The following is a 24866-nucleotide window of genomic DNA, read 5'->3' on the forward strand; positions in this document are numbered from 1 at the left end:
GCGTGTGCGAGTGTGTTGTGTGTGTGGTGGGCTCGCGTGCAGGCGGACAGAAGGGCAGCCCCCCTCTCCGATGCTGAGGGAAAGTTCAGCAGTGGGCTGGAGGGAGGGTTTTAGAGCCGGCTCCTCCACTTTTAAGTCCCTCCCCGCAGCACAGCCCTATCAGTTTCTCTCTGGTGGTGGAGTCGAGCCCCCACTGCTACATGGGACCAAAGCTTCTCTCAGGAGTCGAGCGGGGCTGTGTGACTGTTGTTAGCCCTGTCCCAGCGAGACACTGCCTCCTCACTGCCAGCGTTTAGATGCACAAGGAGATACGCTTGTCACTTTGGCAGTTTGGTACTTTGGTACTTTGCTTGCTCTTTCTTCTCTTGGGTCTGTACTGTCCATGACACTCTTTCTGCCAGGCTGTCCTGAAGCGAGTGGGCTTTAATAGTGACCACTCACTCTATTAATGCGCTGACACTGGAACCTTACCTTAGACCAGAATGACTCTGCTGGGCTCTGAACACTCTGTACTGATTCGCAGCAAGTTTAGATCAGGTAAGTCTTGTTTTATTACTAAATTCTTGTTCTTTTGTGTCTTTTTTTTTTTTTTTGGCAGCTGTCAGAAAACGCTATATATATACAGTATATACTGCGTGTGCGTACATAAAGTTTGTGTGTATGTATGTATGTGTGTGTTTAGGAGGGATTACACACATGTTGTTGAACTGACAATGTTATTTCACTGGTAAAATTGAGAAAATAACCAATAACGAAAAAAAAAAAAAAGTTTTTGTGTTGTATCGCTCTCTTAAGCCTTAATTTAAGTTGCATTGAGTTAAGCTGTGTTTTACTTCACTGTTTAAACACTGGAAGCTCTGCGCACTTGGCACCTGTTCTCTCTTGTGTACACTAGTACTCGTTCAAGCGTCCGCTTCTAATAGCCGGAACTGATTTGAGAGTTCAGAGGTTATCAGACGAAAAAAAAAGGAAGGCAACAGTTTTGCTTGACCCTTCCGACCTCAGGTGTTAAAGTTCCCTTCCCCTAAAAGTAATTAGGGATATGATACTTCGGTGTATGATCTCCTGGCTTGCTGTATTTATAACTTGTTATAACTTAGAAGCCTCTCTGCTCTTGCTGGGCTGATATACATCGATACATACAGTCCCAGTCCTGCAGTCCTTCTTCAGATGCTTAGTGAACCTCTGTGTGAATCTAATGTATGAATGCACTGTGAACAATACTGCCACCTCTCTGACGTGAACGTTACTGACGGGATCCGGGAATGAGAGTGCCCCGTGAGAACAATTTAAGAATCCAAGCATCAGCGCAGTGGCTGGAATTGTTGCTTTTACAAAGACAAACTGTTGACAGCGAACACGTTAGCTCAATTTAGGCTTAAAAGCAAAGTTAGCACTTCAGTTTGCTCTGAAAGAATTTATTTGCTTTTACAGTCATAGTCTGTTCTTTTTTTTCCCTCAGTAGACTAATCGCTTACCAGAAATTACAGGCAAAATTGAGCTTTTCCCCTGCTGTTGTTTAGAGGAGCGGTGCAGGGGGAAATGACCCCTGCACCCAGAGGAAGGGAAGATGTAACGCCTCTGGTACGGTCAGGAGTGCTTAAAAGGCTGCTTGTTTTGACCAGCACACATTAGCGCGCTAATACTCCGCAGATGTGGGACTGTTTACACGTAGATGTACACATTTTGCTTCCCTATGGCCACTGCCTGAAGAGTTTCGCCTGAATGTGAGTGACTGAGTGAGGGTGTGTGTGCATATGATGAAGCAAGGCAGATAAGGATCTGCTGGTGCATCCCTTGCGGATGTGTTTGACTCGTTGAGGGACTTCATTAAGGGGCTGCAGGGGATGGGTGGCTCACTCCCACTCCTGCCCACAGATTACATAACTGTGCTCCCATGCTACCAAACATTGGGACAATTAAAGGTGTGTGCGGGATTGTCGGGGAAACGTGCGCTTGATGCAGTGTCATTTCTGCTATTCTGAATCCAGGCTGAATAATTTGGGCAATTATTTTCTGGGTTATGGAACGCTCTTGCTGTGTTTTGCTGCTTTTGCTTCAGGTTGTGGTTAATGCTGTACTACTGTAATGTAATCTAAGATCATAAAACAAGGGGCCAAAACAAGCCAATTTCCAACATTTGCTGTACATTTTTTACTTGTAACCATTTTAAAATAGTTATAATAGGGTCCAATATTTGTTAGATGTCCTCTCACCATTTTGCCTCAATGCATTCTATTCATTTTAATGAAAAGAGTTGCCCCATGCCTCAATGCGTAAGGATTCTCATTGCATTGAGGTTCAACTTTATGCAGATTGGTACAGCTGGAGTGCTGGGTCTAGCCAATTGGAGAAGAGTAGGCTTGTATGTCAGATGCATACAAACAAAATAAACAGAACAGACACTGGCAGCATCTCCTCAGCATCTGGTTAAAAAACGTGAAAAATACTCAGAACTGTTGAAACTGTGTTCCATGTTGTTTAAAAGTTATAGTTAAAATATCTAAGAATATTAGAGTTAAAATGTAGTTAAAATGTCTATGTATAAACTTGGTTTAAAGTAAAAAAAAAAAAAAAATCATATTTTGGAAGTGGTTGAAAACACATCTGTAAGATCTCACAAATGTCTTAACCACTTAAAAAAGACGTTGTCTTACCTTTCCTTTTTTATTTCAACCAAAATGTAACAAACCACAACAAACAGCTTTGGCATTTTTTATGTATTTTTAGAGCAAATTCTTTAGAATATAGATTAGAATATAGATAAGAATGAGATTAAAAATTTGTAAAAATATGACGGTTAACTTCAAGACTGTTCTATAGCTAAATTTGCATTTAAAAACATTGCAGACACGCCCCCACATGGTGAGCCGAGAGATGTGGCATGGGTGATTGTTTATACAATAGTAGAAGTGGATTTGTACCACTACACAGCCGTTTGTCACTTTTGTGTATTTAAGACAGGTATAAGATACATGAGCTCTATTTTTGAACTAAGATAGGCTAAGAATAAGCAGATATATGTTACTCGTTACATTAGAGAAACCATGAATTGGAATTGTTGTTTTCACATATTATATATAATTGGATAGTGTATCATATGGACTGTATGAATGGGGATTGAACCTAGTTTTGAAATTTTGACAGTGTTTACATTTTACGTCAAACTTCTTTATTAAAAAAGCAAAGGATATTCAATTTACCTTGATAGCGGGACCCTTTAAAGAAGCTGTATGTATCACGTGATGTAGAATGGTAAACCTTTTAAGCCAAGAACCATGTAAGAAACTTTATTTCAGAGTTTGAATGCATGTGTATTATCAGTCTTTGTTTAGAAATCGATCCTCCATTCTATAAGTCATCTAATGGCCTTGAGATTTGGTTCCTAACTGTTCAGTTGGTCCAGATTCTCCCAGTGCAGGTCTAGCACCCCCCCCTGTCCAGCCCCCATTCTGATGAAGTTCCAGATCCAAGCACAACTGGGCCAGGTAATCAAGAGCTGATTACTTGGATCAGGTGTGTTAGGAGCTGGAACCCTACAGAGTGTGTATAGGAGTGGGAGTGTCCCAGAGGACTGGACTGAGAAGCCCTGTGTTAAACTGTGTTTACTCACTGTGTGTTCAACTGGGGGGTGACCGGTCTCAAATTACTGACAGTTTAATAAGACCGTAAGCCCTCTGGTGGGCCTGGGTGAGTTTATTCTGTCCTACCTCCATGATCCTTTCCCCTGAACTGGCAGTGAGAGCATGTGTGATGAAGACCATGTGAATAAACACGACTGCAGAAATGAGTCAAGTGCTACTGCGTTACGTATTCTACAATATTATCCAATATTATGTTGTAAAATTGACAGCTTCTGATTTAAACTGTGATTGGATTGGCTGAGTTAATGCCTATATCTTTCTGTAGGTTTAAACAACAAAAAAAAAAAATCCATAGATCGACCATATAAATGTGCTTGATTTTGACTTATATATTTTTATTCATGAAGACACTTACAAAAATAATTAACTTCCCGTAGTAAAGAAAATTCAGTATATGGTTATTTGCTGGAAGGGCTCAAATGATCATCATACTGAATGCTGTTTGGCAACCACTGCCTACTGTTTACTAATATAATCATTAATATCTCAGATCTTGTTCTGATCACCCTGTTAATATTCATATATGCATGCTCTTTCAACAACAGCTAACAGTGAGTTGTAAAGAGTCGCTTTTAAACGAAGCTTCACAAGTGTCCCTCATTAGACACGAAGTTGAACAGCTGCTCTGTCTGCATGGAGTCAGTTGCGCAGTTGCTGGTGTCATGAACTGTGCGTTCTGGTCGGGATGAATCACTCGCTACAGAAGCAGACCGACCATTCATATGGATACAAATATCTCTGCACCAGCTGCCTCATGTCAAGATTACTGGCTTATTGCAATTTGCACAAAAAAAAAAAAAACAGCATCGCACATCAAAGTCTGGAGTCATTTGTTTGTTCCTGCGCTGGTGCGCTCTGATAAAAGACTGCAGTGTTCCGGAGCTGGAAAAATGAAATTCATATTCCGTGCGGAGCATGTTAAGGATTATGCAGATTGGCACAGCTCTGAAAGCTCTGGTGGAGTGGTCTGACGAAGGCTATAAAATGTGAAACTGCCCTCAATCAGGCAGTCAGGGTTGGGCTAAGTTGTTTTCGCAGGTATATGCCCTGAGGACAACTGGTGCAGCTATTTTAGGCCATTAAGTCAGCTCATCTGGTTCTTATTGCTAGGAGGGATACTTGATCCAGGGTGTCTGCAAAGCTGTGATCGTTCTTATTGAGGGCAATTATTGAGGGCAATCACTGGATTCTGGCCTCCTTTATCGCCCCCCCACCAAGCAAGGGTAAATAGTACTCGTGCTGCCAGGAGGCCGGCCTGAGCACATGCTTAAAGTGTTTTCTACTTTCAGCTTTTATTAATTCACCTGTTACTGAGCTTGGAATGGTTCCCTGCTTTATGTGCACCTCTTAAAACAGGATTAAATCTTAGAAAAAAAAAACTTAAAAGCCAATTGATTAAAAGAAGCAAAAGAAAAAGGTCACTGCAGAATCCATAGTTGGGTGACATTGATTAGTAGAGATTGTTGCAGGTTGAAGATTCTTAAAGGTTCTTCTTGTTTTATTTTTATATAGACTCTAAAATAAACATAAATTGTTCGAAAACCGCTTGCAGGTAAAAGCCATCATCAGTTGTAAGAGCTGCCAAGGCCGTTTGCGCGAGAGTGTTTCCCACCAGGTGCCAAAAATCCGCTTTGCTGCCCACCTATTTACCCATTAAGCGTCCACGCCTCCATGCTTGGCACCAAGCTGCTCAGGTTCAAGTTGCTTGCCCAAAGTGTTTCAGAAGAGAAGCAGATGTGCTGTGTGAAGACTGCTTTTGTGTATCACAACTTATACTGAGTGCAGGCACTTTTCACTGCTTGCTTGTCCTCCACCTTAATCTTTACAATGTCGGAAAGTGCTCCAAAGCCGCCCAAAGCCCTGGTCCACGTGCCTAAACTATACTATACTATACTACACTCTACAGGCATAACTGGAATCTACGGCAATAAACCAACTAATAATTCAGACTCAGGAGGGGGGCTGTCATGCCCTTATGGTTGAAAAAAACTTTACTAAACTGCTCTCTAGAGAGGCAAACATGAGACATAGTGCCCTATTGGCCAAAGTTTCCATGTGAAAAAATTATAAACTATTCTACATAACCTAGAGTACCTTCTAGGTTGCCCTTTTTTGCAATAAACTATGATGAAAGGCCCTGTAGAGCAAGAACATGTACAGATAATGTGCAGCGTTTCCTGCTAAACTGCATGTGTACTTTGAGCCTTTCATGCCCTTACAATTGAGAAAACCCTTGCAGTGTGTGTTTGAAACTATAAACCTTTGAAATGTTTATTTAACAATGTGTAGTCTAGTCTACTGTTTATCTTAATAAAGCATGAAAACTGTTTTATTATACATAGTGCGTTGAAAGTTTTTGCATGCTGTTGGAATCCCGGAACATTCCCCAATCGTAGGACGTCATTGCGATTCTGATGAGAGACACGCCACCCAAAACAAAGAACGCAACAGGCCCACAAATATTTCTTAAAACAGGATGTAAGTCTATGATAAACACGGCTCCTGGCTTTTAAACAAATCCCTGCAGTGTGTGGTCTTCGTGAGTGTGTGTGTGGCGGGGCAGTGGTGGGGTCATAACTGCAAGAGCTGGTCAGTTTTCGTTACTGGTTTGTGTACGATTTGTGGGATTCTGTTCTTCGCGCAGGAGGCAGGGAAGATGTCCTGCTATCTCTGATGAGGGGGATGATGTGTTCCCTAGCTAGACTGTTCCCTAACAGATTTACGATGCGTTATGTAGTTGCGCTTATGATGGGTCACTCTCCCTCTCTTTCTTTCTCTCTTACACTTTCTCTGTCTCTCTCTCTCCCTTTCTTTACCCACTCTATATCCACTCACAGTCCTACAGTTGAGGCTCCAGCAGAGGAGGACACGAGAGCAGTTAGCAGACCAGGGCATCATGCCGCGTGAGTAACGCCTCTGATTTCTTTTTTTTTTTTTTCCAGCATTGCATACACTTCACCACTCTGCTCCTTCCTCAAACTACTACTATTCCACTCAGTGGCATTTTAGAGAAGTGTCACTAGTGGAGAAGGTAATAGATGCATTGTGCTTGGCAAGTCCTGCAGTGCAGGCAACACCACACCAAAGTAAAGCAGGAAAAGCAAAGATCCATGTGAGCTAGAGGTTTCATAGATGAATTTGCTAATATAGCCTATACACTAGTTGAAGCTGTGGTGAGATATGGCCTGATTTCAGCCATAAATAATGATGACAGCTAAAGTAGTAGTTGAGGGTCCAGAAAGCTGTTTTGTTACAAAAGCCTGACATGCTTTTGAATGTGGAAGTACTTGTTCCCATTGTGTTTCTGAAATGAACAGGTATGCTAATATCAGTGCTTCAGTCCATGCCAACAGCTGTATGTCCACTAAAACACAGGCTTTTCTGAAGTCCCTACGCTCTCATTTTCATCATCAGTGCTTTGGTTCACACCACTTGGCCAGACACTGGCCTTCTACACATCTGTTGAAAAACATGTCTTACGTATAAGTAAGTAAAGTGTAAATTATGCAGAGATGTAGTAAATGCCATGCTAGTCAGTATATCACACACACTTGCTGCTGCTAAACCCAGTAGTAGCAGTTTAAAAAGCTGGTCAATATGGAGCATCTGCTGATATAGGCAGTAGTAACGGTTTACAGTTCTGGTGAATATGGAGTATCTGCTGCTAAAGCCAGTAGTAGCTGTTTAAATGGCTAGTCATTTTATTTTGTTTTATTTTTTTATGTATTTACATATATATATTTAAACAAAGTGTAGAAACAGTTTGACATTTAAATCACGAGAAAAAGGACACCCTAGGAAGCTAAAGAGTGCCAGTAGTAACAGTTTAAAAGCTAGTCAGTATGAAAGTATCTGCTGATTATAACCAGTAGTAGCAGTTTAAATGGCTAGTCAGAATGGAGTATCTGCTGATATAGCCAAAATTAGCAGTTTAAATGGCTAGTCAGTATGTAGTATCTTCTTCTAAAGCCAGTAGTAGCAGTTTAAATTGTTAGTCAGTATGGAATATGTGTTGCTAAAGCCAGTAGAAACCGTTTTAATGGCTAGTAAATAAGGAGTATCTGCTAAAATAGGCAGTAGTAGCAGTTTAAATGGCTAGTAAAGATGGAGTATTTGCTGCTATAGCCAGTAGTCGCAGTTTAAAGGGCTAATCAATATAGAGTATCTGCTGATATAGCCAGTATTAGCAGTTTAAATTGCTAGTCAGTATGGATTATCTGCTGCTAAAGCCAGTATTAGCAGTTTAAATAGCTAGTCAGTATGGATTATCTGCTGCTAAAGCCAGTATTAGCAGTTTAAATTGCTAGTCAGTATGGAGTGTCTGCTGATATAGCCAGCAGTAGTATACATCTGTGTCAGATTTTGTATTCGCCTTACAAATTATACAGGTGAGAGTGTTCCCAAGCTGCCCTTCAGGGCAAAAGCTAATCAGTGGTTCCAAATGGAGTAATTTCATTTGTCCGTAATATTTTTGTTCATACTTAAAATTCTGTGTTTTTTAACATACTAGGATATTGACAGTCTTGGGACGATATAAACCAAACATCTAAAGTAATTAAAGAAAACACAGTCTGTGCCAAATGTAAAACCCACTAGCTGAAAAACAGATCCCCTTTCTGCAGTCACGCTCAATGTTGCGCTCATATGAACTACACACACACACACACACATACACAGAATAGATGCAGGGCCATTATGAGCTCACCCACAATCTGTTTTGCTTGTGACTGGTTATATTCATGGCTGCTGAATGGTACAGCCAGCTGTAATGGTAATAGCTAGTGTTCCAGCAGAAAAGCAGCAGTGGTAAGATAACAAGTGTAAGCGCCCAGAGGAAAAGAATCCAGAGCTCTGCCCAGTCCTATCAATCTCTGGGAGACGGCCAAAGATAAAGGGCCCCTAAAACGATTGGCCGGTCTGCAGTGCTTAAAAAAGAATTTTCAATGGCTGTTTATCTATTGATTACAGACAAGAGGTGGACAAAGCTAGATACAGAGGTTTGCCAGGTTCAGAATAGCTGCCATTCACTAGCATTCAACAGATTATGTCAGAAATATATCTTGGCAAGTAAAGTTATCTTTAATGTAGGCAGTGTTTGTCTTTGTGGGATTGTGGTATGAATGTTATTAGGTTTCTGGGTGCAGGTATAGACTTTTAATGATTTGACTTTTGATGAAGAACCTCCTTTGGTTTTATAAAGAACCATTTTTGTTAAAGAGAGAACTTTGATTACATTGCTTAATTCATTAGGTGGATTGATGATTAGTTTAACTTAATTTCAACAATATAGTAGCATTATCAAGTGATATTTTACTTGGTAAAATCATTTTAAACATACAAAATTAAGGTTAAAAAAACTAAAATATAAAAATACATAAAGCAGCGTTATGTGAATAGTTATTTCTTGCTCCTAGGATCTCCTATAGTCTGTATGGACACATGTTTCAGGACACCTACATATTTATTGAATTCAAGTGTTTATTCTTTTTGTTGGAGTAACTGTCTCTACTGTCTGGGGAAGGCTCTCTACTAGACTTTGGAGAACTGCTGTGATTTTATTTGGGATTTGACTGCATTCAGCTATGAAGAGTGTTAGGGATCAGGATGTTGGATGATCACGACTCTACCTCATTATCCTCAACTCATCCTAAAAGTATTGGATAAAGCACAATCATTCCCAGTCAATAATGTGAGACCTTATAACCTTCTATATCATTATGTAGGTTCCACTTCAAGTAGCTGAATGCATTCATTAGAATGTATAGTGCTTTTCTGGCTGAGACGTACAGAACTGCCACTAAATGTGAAATTAGCATATGGAAGGAACATTAAAATATTTACACCAATATAATTACACAAATATGAATTAATTAATGCAGATAGCAGCATGCCGATCCTGAAGCAACAATATATATCTTACGCTCTATTATACTGGAGGTCAGTGAAGCATCACCATGATTTATTTTTATTTATTTATTTGGTAATCAAGTTTTTGTTGTGTGTATTTTTACTAGGAACATTTACAAATGACATCCACATCCATCCTGTCCTATCAAACTCAAACATCACACACATACTCATATTTACAAATATGCATAGTATACAAGTTTGAATCTCCATGGTGAAATAAGAATCTTTACATCTTCATATTATACCTATATTCTCACTATAGCACTCACCATAATTTGGAAAATGTTATTTTAAGGTAAAATGCTACAAAATATTGCTTTAAAATAAGCAAAAACATTTACTTATATCTAGGCTAACAATCTACCAATACTCTTTCATCAACCTTCTAATTAGATTTAGTTGCCAAGAGTTCACTGTTTTCCAGCTCATGTGCTTTGCAGACTTGGGCTACCGGGCAGTGGTCAGTAGTATGACATGACTGACTTCATTAGAGACAGATGTGCAAGCTGTGCAACTGTTCCAGTCCCCACATCTGTCTGAACAGCAGCTCCTCTCAAGCAACATCTTCTTCTTACAGTTTGAAAGCTTTTGTTTCCTTTGTCCTTGTGTTTGTTTTATTTACAGAGGCCTGAAGCTGCTCTTCTGATCCAACTTCCACTGTAGTCTGGCCTCTCTCCGTCACAGAGCACCTTGTGTTTTAGAGGAATTACGCAATGGGTTGCATTCTTTTATGGACGGAATATCTCAGTTCTTCTTCTGTTGTCTGGACGGAGGATGGCCTGTGCGCATGCCCTGTGTATACATTTCCTCTGGAACATCTGGTGTTTATTAGACACTTGAAGGCAGCAGGCAGGCCTCTGAGGGCTGTTTGGCGTGTGGCCGGGGAGGAGTTAGCAGCGTGGACACTGGTGCGCGTCTGGCCTTGTTTATGAGCATTATTTCACTCTAACCGTCCAGCAAGCCTGCATCCCACTCAAATGTGACCTAACGTACGATTATACACTCTATACTGTCTGACTCAGAGCTCTCCCCTCTCCCATTTCCATCTGTTCTGCTTGAAGTGACAGCGCTGAACTAGACTCATGACTGCGGGCAGCACTTTATTGCCTGTGTGGTTCTGCAGGCATGTAAAGGAAACACTATGAGCAAAACATCTGATATACTTCTTCATTATGTCCCCACAGTCACGGGCTGTTGGCAGCTGAATATGGCCAATAACATCATGTTTCATTTGTCTGACAAGCAATAAAAGCTACCAGGTGATCCTTAGATTGACTCGAAGTCATGTAGCAGATTACAAGCAAGAAGAATGACGAGCTAGTTCAGAAAGATCTGAGCTGCAACAGCTTATGATTGCATATTATGTATTAACCAAAGACTGTAAAAAAAGATGGACGCTGTGTCGCCGTTCCCATTCGTTCAATGAAAATGAAGCCAAAATCTTCCGCCATGTTGGTGATCCTGATACCCGATTCTGCGCAGTAGAGACCAGAGGAGGGAGGAAGACTGTGGAGAGACAGCCTACTCATTTGAATAACCCCGCCCCTGAGGGCTGCCTCGCGGTTACAGGCTGTAGAGCGGGGCGGAGTGGAGCTGACGGTCTGTTATTGGTCCCGCTCATAAACAGCCCTTTTACAATAATCACACCTTTTTTGAATAGAGCTGAATAACGTTTTTAAAAACTGAATTGTGTGGGGATATAAAAATGTAACAATATAAGCAGAGGTTACAATAGCTGTTGCATATAAATAATGGAGGTAGAATTACAGTATATTAGAAAAAAAGTGATTGAGAGTTGTCTGTTTTACCATTGAAACCTATAGGGGTGGGTGGGGTTACACAGCTTTCTGCAACCGAACAGAAGGGGCCCCCGACCTGTGGTGGCTTCACTTTTGAGAGACGATGCTCTGTCCAGCTATACACAGTCTATGGTATTAACTAATCAATTAATTAATTTTATTCCATTTTATTAATAGAAGTATTTTTATATCAGGGCTTTGCAGCAAAAGCACAACTTCAGAATACCAAAGAATAAAATGAAACTGAGACTGTAGGCCACATTTAAAACATCCAAATGTAAACTTAGGAGGCCTGTTCTCACTTATTTTTAATGAAATATGTATTTATTTTTACAGTTTATTATTGAATTTTACTCATACTTTTATTTGAAATATCCCCTAATGCTAATGCGTTGTATACTGTCTCTGCATTAGCATGGGTATTGTATATGTATATATATGTAAACTATTGGAAAACAATCCAATTCCTGCACTGTCCCACAATTTCTATATTGGTAAAACGCAAAAAGTATTTTGCTTCTCCTGTTGAGTAGCCATTTTGGAAGGTCTATCAGCAACCATATACTGTATGTATAATTGCAGATTAAGTTTTGAACACTAGGTTGATGGTTCTGTTTTTTTAATCATACTACAGTATGATTAACTACAGTACTATGAATTATTTGGCAACTATTTGCTTTAGCAAAGTTTTAGTTGAGTCCCACAGGGTTCTATTTTGGGGTTTATAAAACTAATGTTTTACTTCAGATTACCGCTAAGTCTGATCCACTTATTTAAGCACAACACACACTACTAACACACCACCACCATGTCAGTGTCACTGCAGTGCTGAGAATGACCCACCACACAAATAATACCTGCTTTGTGGTGGTCCTGTGGGGTCCTGATCATTGAAGAACAGACAGTGTGAACGGAGGATAATAAAGTATGCAGAGAAATAGATGCAGTTCAGTTATTATAGAACTACAAAGTGCTTCAATGTGCTCAGTTCTGTAGCTGATAAAATAGACAGTGAATTGAATATTTCAGTTTAATATTAAGTAAGGTATTAATGTTAATGCTGTTCTTTTTCGCATTTTTTAATTGAAAAAAAAAAACCTGTCTAATTTGACAAAATATTCCAAAACCTTTCCATAACACTGTATAAGTACAGTATATGTATGTGTAACAGTTAATAAAAATACATGATACTACATGATTTCCCAGCAAGCCAAAGAGGAAGGCCAGTGGTCTGGACGTCGTCTCAGAAATTGAACATGCTGTAATCTAATCAGCATCATTAGTGCTACTTAATCAGGCAAGACTCCAGGAATAGGCTGCCTGTGTGTTACACTTATCAGCTCAGGTGTTGAAGAGAACATCCATTAGGCATCATGTGTGGGAAACACACTCCCAGACTCTGCCTATAGCACACGTTTCTCTCACGTCTCCTTATTGGCTGTGTTTTCAGCTAAAAATTCTTCCTCTTCTGGAAAAAAATGAAGAAAAATATCAGTAGGCTGTCGAAAGCTGTTTATTTGCCTGAAGCTTTCAGCCAGACAAATGAGCGCAAGTGTAAGAATAAACAACTTTTATGATTTACGCCTTTAAACAAAGACTGCATAACACAACAAAAATGAATTTCAGCATGAGCTTCAAATCTTACATTCTTTACACAAACAGATGATCAGAGCTGCCTATTGATCTTTACTGGTAAATGTACCCTTTTTTTATAAACTTCAGTACCCTAGTTTTATATTTTTTTCATTATTAATGATTCAGAAAGCACTATTAATTATTTGGTAACCATTTATTGTAGCACAGATTGTGGAGTCCCACAGGGTTCTGTTTTGGGGTCTATGTTATTCCTGAGAGTTCCACAGTTATGAGGGTGAAGAACCGATGTTTGGGCTAATCTTCAGGGTTTAAAGAGTTAAACCCCAGATTTCCCAGTGAAGACTTTATCAACATCACTGTGTGAGCGGTGCAATGCTACACCTCCGCTCATTGTAACAATCAGACAAACAGCTCAATCAGGCTTTAACACAGCGCAGTGCAGCCGACCCCAGGAGAGAGCGCGAGGGCCAGCGCAGGTGCTGCCAAAGATTATTTATGTAGGATTTATTGACAATGAGTTCACAGACAGCCATGCTGATAGGAATGCATCCCATTTATTTAGCTTCTTTTCATTTATTTTTCCAGCCCTGAAGAGTCCAGCTGCATTCCACGAGCAGAGGAAAAGTCTCGAACGATCCAAGGTCAGAGTCATGTGCAGCGTTATCTTTCTGAAGCTGGCAAACGCAAACACAAACACTAGCATGTGGCACGTGCCACGAACACGAACACGAACACAAAAGCTGGAGAAGTGGAGAGTAACTGTGTTTAATCACTAAAACAAAGATTAACCAATTTAATCCAAAATAAATTAAATATTTAGAGAGTTTTGGTTCATTTTGCGGTTCATTTAATATTTTGCATTTGACATTTATTGGTAATTTCATATTTTATTAAAATACACCATGTAGTCAGTCATTTAATTACAGCAGAATTTAAATGAAATATACTAAATTTACAGAAAAAGAAAAGTGTGTTACTATAAAAAAAAAAAGAAAATGTATGTCATTACAAAAAAAACTCCAAAATATAAGACCAAAAGACTGATACAAAATATAAACTCAGACATGTTCGTTTCATTTTTAGAGAAACATTATTCCTTAAGTTACAAAACAATTAATAAAAGTTAACAATTGTTTTACTAATTTCACAGAATACAGAAAGAGTAAATCAAATGTAAAAATTTGTTTTGAAACATTATACAGTACCAATTCCACCTGTTCCACAGTTCTCGTATTGGTGCAAATCATAAGATAGATGATCCTGCTCCTTTAGAGTTGCCGTTTTTAGTGGTGAAGTTTTTTCCTAGCAGCGTTAGGGCTATATTTTTTTTTTAAACATGTTAGACTAAAAAGAAAGGAAATCTACAACATATATTTAAAATAATCAAATTTTAGGTCACATTTATTAGGAGATATAAACAAATTCAAAGGGCTCACAAACTGTATGTATTCAATATATTCTACATAGTCTATATTTTACTATGTAGTATACTTTAATAGTCAGTTCAGTAGAGATGTTTTAATCTGCAAGTTTGTCTTTTTTCCATTTATTTCAGCTTTCACTCATAACAAAAATAAATTTATTTCTAGGTTTAAACTACATAGAGTTACTGCCCTATGAAATACATGTGTCTCCAAAATGTATCTCTTAGCTTTGAATAAAAGTCAGTGTAAAATAAGAGTTTATTGTGAGTAATTCTACAGCATTTTCGTTTATCATTATCTGGAATTATTTACAGTGTACAATGGCCAAATATGGCGTGCATGAATTTTTTTTATTGGAGAGCAGTGATATCAAATTCTAATCTTAATAAAATCATTTTTTTTATTCCTTACAAAAACAAGTGAGGTATTGGTTGAAAGCACAGATGTATCTGCAATACATTACAAGTGATAAATAATCAAATTCAGAATCAGATTTGCCTCCACGCTTTTTTGATTATCAGTCATAAATGTGATTTTGAAGTTTTAAGCACTGACTGTGTTCTATGTTCTTATTGATTGCGTGTTGATCTGCAGGTCTGATGAACTGACTGTTTGTTACTGATTGCTGTTTTTCAGACTGGAGATTATTTAAAGCATAAAATCAGAAGTAGACCTGAGAAGTCGGAGCTGGTCAACATGCGTATTCTACAAGGTACGAAATCGAGTGCTTCCCAAACATCAGAAAAGGTCAAAAGACACACTTAGAACAAACTTCGTACAAATGACATCATACCTGCTGCGATGCCTACACTCTGCTGCAGATCTTATAGTAAACCTTCCCGCCAACATCAGAGGCTAAGGTTCCCTCGGCCGCCGACTGCGGAGCTGCCGTAATGAAAACAAAGCGCATGTTGTTTTTGGCAGCAGGCTGTACAGCAAGGCAGTTTACACAAGACGCATTTTGACACTTCAGCGTATGCCCCGTATGATCGGCGCTGAGTGATGAGCGCTCGGGGCGTGTCCCGGCTTGGACGCTCACACAATAACTGTTTACGCTAGAGATGACTCGGTTGCTGCATCATGCATGCGTGCGAGTGGAAGGCCGTGCCGCTGGATTAATGGTGCTTATTATCGCTGTGTTTACTGTGCAGACTCGGCCAGCGACGGCTCTGCTCAAGACCCGCAGACCAAACTGAAGCGCGCCAGACTCGCTGATGACCTTAACGAGAAAATCGCCCTGAGACCAGGCCCTCTGGAGCTGGTCGAGAAGAACATCATTCCTGTCGATTCCACTGTTAAAGAGGCTGCTCTGAAAGGTAGTAATGATGAGCTGGACTGGTTCTGTGCAATTTTAAGGGATATTACCCGCAATCAGGGCCTGCAATTCAATGCCACGGCACTTAACGCATTATTTTGCGGAAAAGGAACTGTATGCGATTTTTCCAGTACATAAAAAACAAAAAAAAACAATATGAAGATTTAGTGACTAATATCAATACTGATTTTAGGGGCTGCAAGTTCAAGTTATGAGTAATATCAGCAGATATTTTTTTATATTCGTTTTCTCGCAAAAACAGAAAGAGCCATAACATATTCAGCCCTATGCAAAGGTTTGGGCACTCCTCATCAAACGAGATTCATATTAATTTTAACAGAATTACATTCACAGATTTTGAAGGGTCTGCATATCATTGTAAGATCATGCGTTCAGAATTTTATGCCCCCACAAAATGTAGATTAGTTAGAAATGTTTTATAATTTTAGCTACGCAGTATAATTCTGTGTATTTTATTTAGCCTAAATATAGTCTTATGCAAAATGTGGGCACCTTCCTTTACAAAACAACATTCAACCTTTCTTCACATTTTACAGCACAATTCTGTTTTTTCTTTTTTTTTTTTTTTTTGGCATTTTACATAAACACAGAAAATAATGTATTTACATGTGCCATTACTTTTGCACACTGGAAATTGTGTTCTGAAATGTATCTCTGTAGAAAAATTAATTTTTATTCGGTCTACTTGTGCCCAGACCTTTACATAAGTCTGTATACAGTATAAAAGAATTCCATTCATACTATATCAAACCATACTTATCTGTCAGTGGTTCTCAGTCCTGGTCCTGGAGTTCCTCTGCCTGCTTCTGGATGTGTGTGAACTGATGAGATGGTTACAGCATGAAGAACAGTAAAATATGCAGGGTAGTGATGCATTAGGAGCAGGACTGAGAACCACTGGTCTACATGACCATAGACCACCATTACATACATGTTGTTTACATGTCTTGCATTACAGTGCAGTTTGAGGAACGTGTGCGATGATAGGCATGCAGCTGCACCGTGCTGATTGGTGGATTGCATTACTTGCTGGTTGTTCCATGTGTTGGATCATCAGTGATGTTTGGAATAAGGGGGAAACTGTGTATGTTTAATAGAGTCCAAACTATCGCTATCAGAAAGGTAAACGTGGAAGAAATATTTTCAGATGCGTAGACGACTCGATCCTTCAGGCACTCGTGAGCTAGCAGTGTTTAGCGAGATTACTGACAATCCTCCCAACCTTCTCCTCAACAAACAGATTGATTTGCGAGGCCCTTGCTCACGGGCATTAACTTGCAGCGTGTTTACAGTGCAGTGGAACCGCAACTGTGTTGTCCCTTTAGATCCCCACTACAGCCAGTGTGTTTGGACTCGTCGGAAAGTAAACACTGTGTTTTCCCCCGGAGTCGTCTGTAAATGTATTGCATAAGCCGAGCGTACGGCCGAGGACATGAGTTTACATTACCTCCGCTGGAAAAAGGAGCGTGTTTTATTGAGACAAACAGCAGCTGTATTTGGACCCACCCTTTTCTCCAGAGATCAAATGAACGTCGGCCCTCGCTGCTCTGTTTTGACTCCTCGTGATTTATGTGGCTCCGCTGAGCCACCTACAAAGGTGTCTGAGGGGGACCGATCCGCTCCACAGCTGTCTGCAGCCCTGGGAGACCCCCATCCCCTGACGCTCCCATGACCCGCTCTCTGGGTTTGATTATTAGACCTGTGGGCTTTTAAATAAGCAAAGGGCTCAGAGATTTTACAACTTTCTTTGAAGGCCAATCGCAAACCTTCTGTAATCTGAAAAGCCTTCGCATCTGTATACATGTGCTCGGTGAAAGCGTGTTTTGTGGAGTTTTTTGAGTATCTGTTTTTATTACAGATGTTTCCAGTCGTTTTTTTGGCCCCCCCTGACCTAAACCGAGTCATTTCATTTTGAGTACCTGCTGTTTATAGGCTACCTAGAAATCTGATATTTGTATTCGTGTGAAGTATAATATACAAGCACATTAAAGGTAGTACAACACTGTATAACTTACAGCACAGTTCTCCTTCATTTCCCAAATAACAAATCATGACCCCAACCCAGACCACAAAAAGAAATTGAGCAAAAATACTGTCTCCCACTCTGCACCTCATAACATTTTTCACTTTTTGACATGATGTGAATTATTTAGTGGCTGTTATTTTAATTATCAGTATTTTATGATGAACAGACCAATAGAAATCCTTCTATTAAACATATGCTCTATATGCTATATTAGCCGTTTTAATTAAACAAATCAATCAGATTAATCAATGATAGACAGTTATGAGATTTAATCTATATTTCAAAATAATAATAAACAAAATTTAATCTACGTTCCGAACTCTAAATAGAAGCGATTTTGTGTTTAAATTGCATCAAAATATGTACCAATACGTCACAAGGCTCTGTTAAAAGAGAAAGAAATAAGAGACCACTTACAAATGATGAGTTTCTTTGATTTTACCAAATTGAAAACCTCTGGAATATAATCAAGAGGAAGATGGACGATTACAAGCCATCAAACCAAGCTGAACTGCTTAAATCTTTGCACCAGGAGTGACATAATCTTATTCAAAAAACTGTGTTTAAAAAAACAGGGTTATTCCACCAAATATTGATTTCTGAACTCTTAAAACGTTATGAATATGAACTTGTTTTCTTATTTGATGTCTGAAAGCTCTGCATCTTTTTTTTCAGACATTTCTCATTTTCTGCAAATAAATGCTCTAAATGACAATATTTTTATTTGGAATTTGGGAGAAATGTCTATAGTTTAAAGAATAAAACAACAATGTTTATTTTACTCAAACATATACCTATAAATAGCTATAAAATCAGAGAAACTGGAGTGATTCAGAAGCTGAAGTGGTCTCTTAATTTTTTCCAGAGCTGAATATTAATATTCATATACATTTATACAAATGTCATGGGTTAGAAACTAGTATCATGTCCTGTGACTTTTGCCGTTTCCCATTAACGCTAAACAGTGATGCATTTGAATGTGGATGTGATTTCTGAATGGATTTGGTCTGTTTGCATGGACAATTCTAACTAGACACTGCCGGTCACAATCATTACCAGACACTGTGATGTCCATTGTGGGTGGTAATGCCTTCTGTGGGGTATTCCTAGTACACACGTGACACTGTATTAAAAAAAGTGGAAGCGTACATGATATATTATCTTATTTAACGAACATGATGCAACATCTGCAAAAATTTTCTTTGTTACTAAATACCGCTGTCGCTGTCACATCATTAGTAGTGTGCTTTAAACATCAAAACTCTCTCTCTGATTTAAAAGAACAATAATAAGCTTTTTCTTAAGCTAACAGCGTCCTGAATGCATTAGTGCTCAATAAACATAGTTTTTCTAATGTGTATGTGTTTTATGTAGTGATAGAAAAAGCAAAATTGCTTAGAATTCACTGATTTATCACAGTGGTCCAGCATGAAAAAGCACTTAAAGTTAACGTAGATGTGCACATGGCTTCATCTGCTAGCTCCCCTTAGTGTCCGATTAAAACAGTTTGCTTGTTTAATATTAAAAACATGTCTTACTCCATAAACAGAGCAGAGCACAGCCAAGTAAACAAAGCCTTTATAAATGATATTAATAGTATCAGGCTTAATATAGTCAATACCGATCTATTACAATACGCCTTGCCTGGCTCTAGTACCAGTCTAACAGATACGGTTTGATACACTGGTCTCGTTTTTAATCTCGATTTTCTCCCCAGAGGCTTGTAAACGTTGTGGAATCTGTTGGTATGGGTTGATCTAAGATGACAAAAGTAAACAGGTGGGGGTCAGGTGTCTCCAGGGCCTGGTTACAGTGTGCAGGCCAGTCCAACATCAACAGGTGGAGAAAAAAAACACTCTGAACATTGTTCACTGCTGGTGCTGGACAGCAGCTGGGCTCAGGAGACACAGCATGTGCCGTGCCCGGCACACTGACGGGGGAGCGTGTCTGTCATGATTGAAACCAGGGCCCACGCTCTTGGCAGTCACATGCTTAGATACTGAGTCTCACACACACACACACACACACACAATTCACCCTACCAAAGTGCGCACACACACACACACTACACACTACACACTGTCCCTCTCGTAACCCCTCTTCTGATAGGACAGTATTATCATGGCTCCTGTAGGATGAAGTGGTGCTGTCAGTCTCCCCCGCCCCCCACTGCATAACAGCCACTACATAACCGCACCACAGGGCCAAGTGCTCGCTCAGTCTGGGTGAAAGTGATAAACAGCACTGTTCACCAGTGGCCGTGATCAAAACCGCAGGGATACCAAGGATTTTTCTGTAATAAGAGGAGCTACTTTTTTCAGTAATCAACGTTTTTCTAAAAAAAAAATAATAATAATAAATAAATAAAAATAATAAATGTAACCAGTAAAAGATCTGTCAAACCATGGATGCATTAGTTTTTGGTATTAGGGCATCATTAATATGCTGCTGTGAGATGACCGATGACGCCAGAACACTGTGATGAAGTCAGGGTTTACTGTAAAATGTACAAAGTGAACACACCACCCCTGTCAGGAGTTTTATTTTTATATGCAGCTCCTTCAGTAGATGAAGACAAAAAAGGGTATGGATGATAATTGTCAACGAAACTGAAACATCTTATATAAAAGTACAAAGTAAATAAATAATAAACACACTCAAGGGTCATTTGCAGTCGTCATTGTTAGAAACCAATCAACATGAACTAGGGTTAGTATGGCATGATGGTAACTTGGTATGTGGATTGCAATATCAGCATCATGACATTCTGAATCAATCATTGACATCTGTTACAAATCTGATAAAATTCTTAAATTAATAAAATATAACATTTTAATATATAATAAAATTACATTTTAATTTTGTTGCAGTGGTGTATTAAAAAAAAAACATATATATATATATATATATATATATATATATATATATATATATATATATATATATATATATATATATGAATATATATATATATATATATGAACTGAATTAATATATATATATATAATTGTGGTACAGCTGCATGCTCTGAACCACAATTTCCATACCATGACAGTTCAGGAAAAAAACACATACTCCTACATACCTAGAACCAGCATCCGGGCATATTACTGTCCTTTAAAACCAAAGCATCTTCTTATTAATTATTTAGAAAAATAATACACTTAAGTTATTAACATTTCAATAGTTTTAATAGTTTTAATCTTTAGATTTTAAGGGGCATAAACGCAAGCAAAATCATATTGCCACCAATCCATACTGTGTGTTATAATCTGAAGGCTTGGTCTTTGCTGTTCCAGATATGAATATTACAGTGAATTATAGAATTTTCTTTTTTGGTTTCTTTGCAATAAACATATGGACTTTATCAATGTATGTAGCTGTTCATTGCAAACACAGACAGTAAAGCCCTGCAAGCCCGGAACAGTGCAGTCACGTTCCCCTTTAAATCCCCATACACACACACACACACACAGCAGGCATGCATGAATGCAGAGAGATGCTTATTTAAATATTTACACAGACACACTTTAGAGCTCATGCAATTCTCCTCCACTTTCCTCTGAGTGAAGATGTTAATCAGCTTTGTTTTACATTACTTCCAACTGCAGTCTGAGGCTCTTACAGCCCCCATAACCCCCCCCCCTCTCTCTCTCTGCTGTGTTTTATTCTGCTGTGTTGTGGCTTTGACTCAATCCACAGTCCCACTATTTCTGCTACAGTTTTGTCCTTCTCTCTTATCTCCCCAGTGAATCATGGGAAGTTCCCCAAGCAGGAGGACTCGTACGCGTTTGAGGAGGACAGCAGCAGTGAGAGTTTGTCTCCGGAGCAGCCCCTCAGTGACGAGTCCCAGAGCTCAGCCGGACCCTTAGCAGAACCCAAGAGCAGCGTCCCCTCCCCCTCACTGACCAGCCCAGTGCAGGTGAACAACCTACTATAAAGTATTACTATCACTGTACAGAACACTGTGTCTACAGTAACAGAACTACACACTGAACATCCACTCATATTCAGATCACTGCGGTAGTCCTGTTAACACCAAAATCGAAATTAAAAATCAGATAAAAATGCTGGACTTTTGCTCAGTAATCGTATTTCTCAGTCCCAGCATGCGTAAAAACAGACAGTAGAACTGAAAATAAGCAAGCAGTGCTCAGCACAGCACCTGCAACGTGGAACAAAACATTTTCAGAGTTAGACTGAAACAGAAGGATTATAATAATATTCATATTCTAGATCATCTTATTTCATAAGTTTATAGGTTGGTTGCAAAGCAAAAATCAGATTTTTGGCTGATTTTTGTAAACTGTAGAGTTTTTCCATTTTCTAAATAAACACATTTACATGGTTTATTAATAAACTCTGATGTTCTACAGTAATCAGATTATGAAGTGCATGTAAACACGCTCACTTAGAGTTGCCGTATAGTAATGTGTGTTATGGAGCCAAGCAGTTTCCATCATGGATTATTAAAGTATGTAGTCTGTCTGTTTTACTGGATCATTTGTGTGGTGCCAGAACAAATATTATGATTCAAATTTTTGTAAAATGTCACAAGCAAAATCAGTCATAGTTGAGTTGTAGCCAGTGGTTTCCATCCCTGGTTCTGGAAAACCACTCACCCTGCATATTTCAGTGATTTCCACTCAAGTTGCTAATTAGGTTTTTAACTGGATCAGAAGTGTTGAGAGTAAATACAGAAATATACACACATACAGCTCTGAAAAAAATGACTATCAGAATCAGTAAATCAGTTTCTCAGATTTTGCTATTTATAGGTTTTTGTTTGAAGGTTTTATTCTATGAACTATGGACAACATTTCTACCAAATTGCAAGTACAAATATAGTCATTTAGAGCATTTATTTGCAGAAAATGAGAAATGGCTGAAATAACAAAAAAGATGCAGAGCTTTCAGACCTCAAATAATGCAAAGAAAGCAATATCATATTCATAAAGTTTTAAGAGTTCAGAAATCAATATTTGGTGGAATAACCCTGGTTTTAATCAGTTTTCATGCATGTTCTTCTACACCAGTCTTACACACTGCTTTTGGATAACTTTATGCCACTCCTGGTGCAAAAATTCAAGCAGTTCGGCTTAGTTTGATGGCTTGTGATCATCCATCTTCCTCTTGATTTTATTCCAGAGGATTTCAATTAGGTAAAATCAAAGAAACTCATCATTTGTAAGTGGTCTCTTTTTTCCAGAGCTGTCTGGTGATTTGACCTTTATTTGTGAGAGCAGAATAAAACTACAAATATTATGCTGCATCCCAATTGAAAACTAATTTTCTTTTTGAGTGTGGTTACTATGGACACTATTATCTCACACTGTTCTCTACAATTCTTTGCCAAAATGGAAGGGAACGGGCTACTAATGCCTGAATCAATATTGGGACTGAATCAATGCCTGAATCAAAAATGGTAGATAGTGATGCAGTGATGTTTGTTGGGGCTACAAACAGGTACTTTTGTGTACTAAGCTGCCAAGCCTGGACTATTAAGATTTGTATATAGTATTTACCTTACAGTGTTGGTGTGAAGTTTACAATCAGAAAACTGCTCTAGATTCAATTAATCACTACTTGGCAGTCATTTAAATCATTTTGTTTACCCTAATGATGCTGTACACAGAATGGAATGGATGCTAACTAAAAAAAACAACCCAGGAACCTTTCATAATGCGTCATATAATCCATCTATAACAAAATTTGTCCACCAGACTCTGTAACATATTGTGTCAGAGAAACCAGCATTCATTTTTAATGAGTTATTGAGTTATATTACAGCCAATTCATAGATACATGGAGAAGGTACGTGCTGATGTATTACTTTTTTCCAGGTCTAACATATTTAATATCTCAGCCAAGCTTGAACAAATTCAGCTTGTTCCTCAAACTGGAGAGAATTTTAACATCTTAGGGAAGTGTGCCCCCTCTGCTCATAGCCTGAACTGCAGTATCCTGCTTAAGCTCCTGAGCGACCGTTACAAGTATATGGCAGGTCTTTGGCTCAGGGCCCGATTCCCTCAGTGCGAAGGATATGATGTCCTTTGTATTTTTTCCAGTACGGCCTGCAGTACTGTGTGGTGCCTATTCTCAGACTCCTGGCATTAAAAACAACTGTCCCCTCTGACAGGAGGTCTGGCACCAACCCTTCAAATGTTACCAGCCTCACGTGCATCAGAGGAGTTATATAGCTCTGGAAAAAAAAAATAAGAGACCATTTAAAAAATTTTGTTTCTTTGATTTTACCAAATTGAAAACCTCTATAATCAAGAGGAAGATGTATGATCAAAAGCCATCAAACCAAGGTGAACTGTTTAATTTTTTGGACCAGGAGTGGCAAAAAGTTATACAAAAGCAGTGTGTAAGACTGGTAGAGGAGAGCATGCCAAGATGCATGAAACTGTAATTAAAAACCAGGGTTATTCCACCAAATATTGATTTCTGAACTCTTAAAACTTTATGAATACAAACTTGTTTTCTTTGCATTATTTGATGTCTTTCAGCTCTGCGTCCTTTTTGTTATTACAAGTAAATGTTACTTGTGTATTTGTAACTTTCTTTGCTAAGATTTTCAACTTTATCATTAAGGGTCCACAGACCAGAGAAACTCCAATTCAAAACCCAGATGAAAGTGCTCACAACCAGGCAGCTCCACCCATACCAGTCCCTGCTATAATCAAGGTAGGAGACACAGAATCCAGTTGCTAATTATACTAAAAATATGTCTTCAATACATATGTGTACATACAGCTGTTAAATCTGTACATTCAAAACACCACATTCACAGTACTTTTCAGTTGGTACAGCTTAAGTTTTTGAAGATACCACGGAATCAGTTGTTGTAAATTACAATTTACAGATTACAGATTTTTTAATATATACGCATTGGGTCCAAAAAGTTTAATATTTGCAGCCACCAAATAATGCTAATTTTTACAAAGCTTATAATTACAGACTATAACAACATTGCAATTTGCATGAAGAACAGAATTTCAGAAATTAATGTATAATTTGTCCCACTTTAGCTTTAATGAAATGTACCATTTTTAATGACATATACAGTACGTTTAAGTATTTGAGTAAAATGATATACTTTGTTTTATTTTAAAAACTGCAAAAATC

The 24866-nt window shown here is 38.6% G+C and overlaps 1 protein-coding gene across 12 annotated transcripts in view; it reads left to right on the forward strand.

The window, feature by feature from the left end:
• myocd (myocardin) overlaps positions 1-24866 on the forward strand; it is a 128544-nt gene that overhangs the window by 93495 nt on the left and 10183 nt on the right. For 8 of the 12 annotated variants that reach the window (XM_022668871.2, XM_022668870.2, XM_022668869.2 and 5 more), the window contains exons 3-8: positions 6482-6547; positions 13535-13590; positions 15010-15085; positions 15525-15689; positions 21485-21657; positions 24333-24425. In XM_022668871.2, coding sequence (XP_022524592.2) covers positions 6482-6547; positions 13535-13590; positions 15010-15085; positions 15525-15689; positions 21485-21657; positions 24333-24425 — 629 coding nt within the window. Of the gene's footprint in view, positions 1-147; positions 538-6481; positions 6548-13534; positions 13591-15009; positions 15086-15524; positions 15690-21484; positions 21658-24332; positions 24426-24866 lie in introns of those variants that run through there. The other 4 variants (XM_007257205.4, XM_007257204.4, XM_007257207.4 and 1 more) reach the window with 4 other exon arrangements.

Source organism: Astyanax mexicanus, chromosome 15, assembly GCF_023375975.1.
Source record: "Astyanax mexicanus isolate ESR-SI-001 chromosome 15, AstMex3_surface, whole genome shotgun sequence".
In the NCBI taxonomy this organism is placed as follows: Eukaryota; Metazoa; Chordata; class Actinopteri; order Characiformes; family Acestrorhamphidae; genus Astyanax; species Astyanax mexicanus.